General features: G+C 42.3%; 1 protein-coding gene across 1 annotated transcript in view; it reads right to left on the bottom strand. All coding sequences in view use genetic code 11, as the record gives it.

The window, feature by feature from the left end:
• EGR_01287 (hypothetical protein) overlaps positions 1 to 3,602 on the bottom strand; it is a gene marked incomplete at both ends in the record, with an annotated part of 5,382 nt that extends 1,780 nt beyond the window's left edge. Inside the window, 3 exons of the mRNA XM_024490536.1 lie at positions 640 to 1,115; positions 1,970 to 2,252; positions 3,495 to 3,602. Of these exons, the coding sequence (XP_024354860.1) occupies positions 640 to 1,115; positions 1,970 to 2,252; positions 3,495 to 3,602 (867 nt within the window). The remainder of the gene's footprint in view (positions 1 to 639; positions 1,116 to 1,969; positions 2,253 to 3,494) is intronic.
• Between the last annotated feature and the right edge of the window lie 1,601 nt (positions 3,603 to 5,203).

The following is a 5,203-nucleotide window of genomic DNA, read 5'->3' as shown; positions in this document are numbered from 1 at the left end:
CGATGGTGCTGCGGCGTAGGAGACAGTACCGGGTGGTCACGTGGAAGGAGTTGCATAGGGGCACCGCTTCATTTGTTACCGTCGCATCCACCACGTAACGCATCCCAGGACGTGTCTCTCGCAGTAGAATAGTCTGTTCAAACAATTTTTTTGTAAATTGCCAAAACGAAGGGCAATTTCAAAAGGCTAAATAGGGTTGTAAACAACAACTTTCCGCCCCTACAGAAAAGTGGGACCATGAGAGTAATTTGGTTTTTTAAGTAGTTGATCTTTAGTGTGAGGCACGCAGTTCATGCATAAGAAGTACACAATGGTGCCTGTAGCTCAATTCGCTCGTCATTAAATGTAGGAATAAGCAAATATCAAAGGAAACTATTCTCAAGAGGGAGCACACAAATAGGTAACACCCAGTCTAAATAAATACATGTCTTCAGTTACTAATATTATTCCCCACAAATTTTACGGCGCATACATTAGCAGTAAATCCGAAAGAGGTTTCATTTTGGCAAGGTTATAAAGTTACGCGCCCAAAAAGTCATCTTATTCTGTAGTAAACACAAATAGTAAATCCGTTCGCAACCATCAAAGCCACATAACAAGGAAGGGCAGTAACAAGGAGGGTTAACGTCGCTTACTCACTTGACTTTCAAAAGCTCTACAAGTGCGAGGGCCGAGACGCTGTTTAAGGGTGAGGACGTAGGAGATCTTGCGGTGAAGGATAGCATCCCCGGTGGTGGGCGTAGGCCATGGCTTGGGTGGCCACCGGCTCTGCTCCACATCGAAGGTACCTCGGTGGGCGCAGAAATTTGCGAAAAACTGGGAGTCAGTGAAAAGACAGGCGAAGAGGGCATCAACGGAGACATTAATATCAGTGTCCGCGTAGATACGCCCTGGATGCTTGTGGCCCGTCCCACAGCTCACTGGCTGCAACTGCTCCTCCTCATAGTCGTTGTCGATGGTGGAGGTGTTATCGTGGAGCTGCGTACCGTCCCTATGGTGCGTGACCTCCGCCGTCGTCAGTTCCTGCGGAGGCAGAGGAGTCCTGTTCGCCTTCCGTAGTAAACGACGACTCTCACCGGGCTCACGAGCCCTCTCCCTAAAAGTTGCCTTGATACCTGTTAAATACAGATGTAAAGCGGCTTTATTGTGTACCCACAATAACTAAATCATGTTTTGGCGCTGTTGTTCATGCGAAATACGGCCCCTCGTTCCCAAACCCATGGTACATTAAGTCAGTGTTATAAAAAGTGGTGTTTTTATGGGTTGTGGCTTAGTTAGGTTTGGTGTCATAACGAAAATTATGTTTAGTAGATCGTTGATTTTCGTCACCGATGTAAAACAATGTGGAGTAAACGAATCAGAGGTTATAATCCAACCAATCAATAGAATCCACTCAAAAGCCATCGATAACCAAAAGAAGGAGAAACTTTTAAATAACAACTCAACGGGAAGAGCTAACCAAGTAATTTTTATACAGAAGTCACTAGAATTTCACGAAAAATGAACTGGGTCTATAACTATTCAAAAACTGCGTTAAGTGCACTTTAAAGTCATATGAATTATGGTTAATTTGCAGAAATAGAAAAACACGCAACACTTCAGAAGACAATGATGACATAAAAGTTCATTTCAAAGACCAATGTGTTTCTTAATAGTGAAAATAATTCAAGTCGCACTAAAAGAACCAAGACGAGTAAACACAATAAAAAGACTGTAAACTAAGTTTGTGATTTGCACAAAAAAACAACTTGATAATCCCCTTTGCTTTAAAAACTATGAATTTGAGACGATTTTCTTCGAAAGTTAACGTCAGTTAATGTTACAACTTGTAAGAAGCATAATTCCCTAAAACACTGCACCAAAAATCGACTGACCGGTGTAATAAAAAGGTGGAGTAATAAAACTGCATGCTTTGTCAAAAACAGCAAAACAGAAGTAGCAAAGGGGCTCAGCTGGAGTGCAAACGAACCTCCACGGCTTCTATCCGCTAGATCATCGTCGCTGGTGGCGGTAGTGTCACTCTCACTCATCTCGTAAGTGGAGAAGCTGCGTGAGGCGAGGCCTACGTGGGCGGAGGAGCAGAGCTGAGGCACAAGGGCTCGTGGGCTCAAGGGCGCCTCGTCATCGGTGCTTGGGCGCTGAAGCCGTCGTGGTGGCATCTGCACGTTCGGGGAATCCGAACGCGGCGAGGGTAGGGTCGAACTCACGGGCCCTTTATTCCACACCGGAGAGTGAGCAACACGACGTCCTCGCTGCAAAGCAGAAGACCACTAATCTCAGCACATTTTGAGGGCATCAAAGTTACAAAATCTGCGGCATTTTATTGTAACTGTTGTGCATTGAATTAAGTTGAATATTGAATAGCTACCAAGTATCAAAAATATTAATAGTTTACATATGTTGGTTTGCCATTCGTTATATTCACCTGTCGATATAATTAATATTTTTTTGCAGCTACATTTCGGAAACCTTACACAAAAGGAGAAGCCAACAATATTTTTTCGGGACACTTAGGCATCAATGCATTTCGCAGTTACCTGCAAAAGCGACAATCTGGCAAACTATATCTTAATCAAGACACAAGAAATGAAACAGACATAGAAATCCCTTCAAAACGTTCGGCGTAACCAGGCAGAACGTACGAAATTAAAATCAGACCTAGATGCACTTCCAAACCCTTCTTTATTTGAGCCGCTATTTCTGAACGTGCTTACGTGAACAGCCTAGGCAGCAGCAGTACTCACATATAGCCATATCGTCAAGAGTAGCGGTTTATAAACAAACTCGCGAAAAACATTATGGTTTTTCGTGTGCACAGTTTGAAAAAAAATGCAACCACCTCCATTAACCAAATCAATAGTGCAGCATAAAGCCTCATCTTCACGAAAGCTAACGATACAACGCAGCCTGCAGCAAGCAACTGGCAACGCCGTGCAATTCTGACCTTTCAGCTGATGAAAATCTCTCCGTGAATGCGACCTTATTTTAAATGGGCACACTTGAGACGTCATGTGATACGACATGAAAAGTGACTGAGGCACCACGTTTATGCCTTCAACACAACACCGGATAAAGTAAGACGCAATTTCTTGAGCAATACGGTCGGACTCAAAGCGGGTCTTATCGCAATGGCAATGTTACCAATAATCACGCCTTAGGAGAAAAGATTGTTGGCTTTCACTCATCAAATAGTCATCCTCAAGAGATTGGAACCATGGAAAATCGCCATTCACAAGGCAGTAATTTCAATCCAGCTTCAACTTAGGTTAAAAGAAAGCAAAAATACTCACGAAGCCCCAATAATATTTCCACCTTATTGCAAATATGCATAATATTTGAGCATTACAGGTAAGGTTGATACCACTAACACGTTCACACAATCTGCACTTTTAAAGCTCATGTCGTCCAAGGCAGAGCATGAATGCTTTGACATGTAGTGAAGCCTATAACACAAAATGGTGCCTGTATTAACGAAGCTTAGTCCGTAAACTCACGTTCGTCAAGTGGGCATCATCGTCAAGGTCATCGCCATCTTCAAAGTCCAAAACAGCCAAACTCTCATCACCGTACACATCCTGCACTTGACAAAGCAATTCCTCCATATTTGCAACCTAAAGTAGGGGCACACGAACAGCTTAAAGCTCAAGAGAGAGGGAAAGAAGAGTACTTTACCTACTTAGACCGATAGCAAGAGCCCGAAACGAACTCGAGTGAATGAGAGAAGGAGGATCAGGTAAAAAGTAGTGAGCTTAAAGTCGACAACTTGTGGCGACTTGAAGAGTGGCCATGTTAAAGGGGAACGGGGAGTGAATCCACCAAATTGATACGAAGAACTATTAATCATTAAGATGAATATGTGTGATAAAAATACCTCTTTGCAAACACACACGGGTCAATTTTCTACGATAAAAGATCTGGAATCGAAACAGAAGCGGCACAATTACCAAAAGTTCATTCTGTCAAACCCACATTCAGTGATGCGAGGCCTTTTCTGACAACGCATTTATCAGACAAGCCTTCTTTAAAGTACCCATTTAGTAGTTGCGACTCTAACTTCTAGGATAGGTTTCAATTCTTGTCACGCATAGGACACCTGTGAATCCTAGGATAGTAGAAGGACGCAAAAAGTGTTAGCGAAGTTTTATCGAAATCCAAGTGTTAACTCTGGACTTTCTATGTGAACTAACCAGGCGACTTCGGTCATACAAAATTTGGCCAAAATTATGTTATCTTGTACAAAAAAATGCGACACATACCTCTTTAGACGCTTACAACTGCCGAGACCCGCAATACTTGCCCTGAATTGTACTAAAGTTAATTTGTGAAGACTAATAATGCTCGCAAATTTTAGAACATATGACCTCTTAGCCATAAACGCTAGCATGCGACCCAGGCATTCCAAAGTACATGATGATGTTTGATCCACTCTCTTCGAACCCATGATGCCGATGTCTAGGCGTATTGAAACAGATTAATACAATGCACAGATTCAGTAGTACAAGTGGATTTTAAGAAAGAAAAGTTCAAATTGGATTCACACAGGAGCATGAGCATTGTGGCAAATCACGTGACGCTGGCGCCTATGGGCGTTTTAGGGTGTAGAGAGAGGTCTATTTAGGGCTAATCGAAACATTTACTCTTAAAGGATAAGGAAAGACCGAAGACCGACAGTAGGATCTAATGTATTTAAGCAAAATTAAGTGTACTACAGTTTGATCAGGAAATAGTACAGAGGAAACCATCAGCAACCTAACTAGATAAACAACTCTGCTGCACGAATTTGACATTACCGACTGCAACCATGGTAGGCCAAGAGGACTCAAGGCATTTCATGGCGTGACAAAGAAGCGATGTCGAAGTCTACTGTAAATCGAGGAGATCATATCGTTGATGGGTAGTATTTGGAGACAAATGTGAAGGAGCCGAGTCATTTTTATGATAATATAAGGCAAATAATTCAGCAATCGTTACTTCTAATTTTAAGAAAGCACTGAAGGGAAGCCAAAGATAAGATGGGAGCGTGTTGAAATGGGAGTCAGGTAGTAAGCAAGCAAAGCGGATAAGGAAATATCGGAGCAGGTGAAAGACAAACAGTAATGAATCGAATAACCTTCCAACCATATGCGTGTACGAAACATACCTCACTTCCAGATGGTAAAAGACCCTATAGTTGAAAATAAGACAAAAACAAGTGTTAATTTGC

Source organism: Echinococcus granulosus, assembly GCF_000524195.1.
Source record: "Echinococcus granulosus chromosome Unknown EG_S00005, whole genome shotgun sequence".
NCBI classification, from domain to species: domain Eukaryota; kingdom Metazoa; phylum Platyhelminthes; class Cestoda; order Cyclophyllidea; family Taeniidae; genus Echinococcus; species Echinococcus granulosus.
The sequence above is the reverse complement of the archived record's forward strand: the minus strand, read 5'-3'. Positions and strand labels throughout refer to the sequence as shown.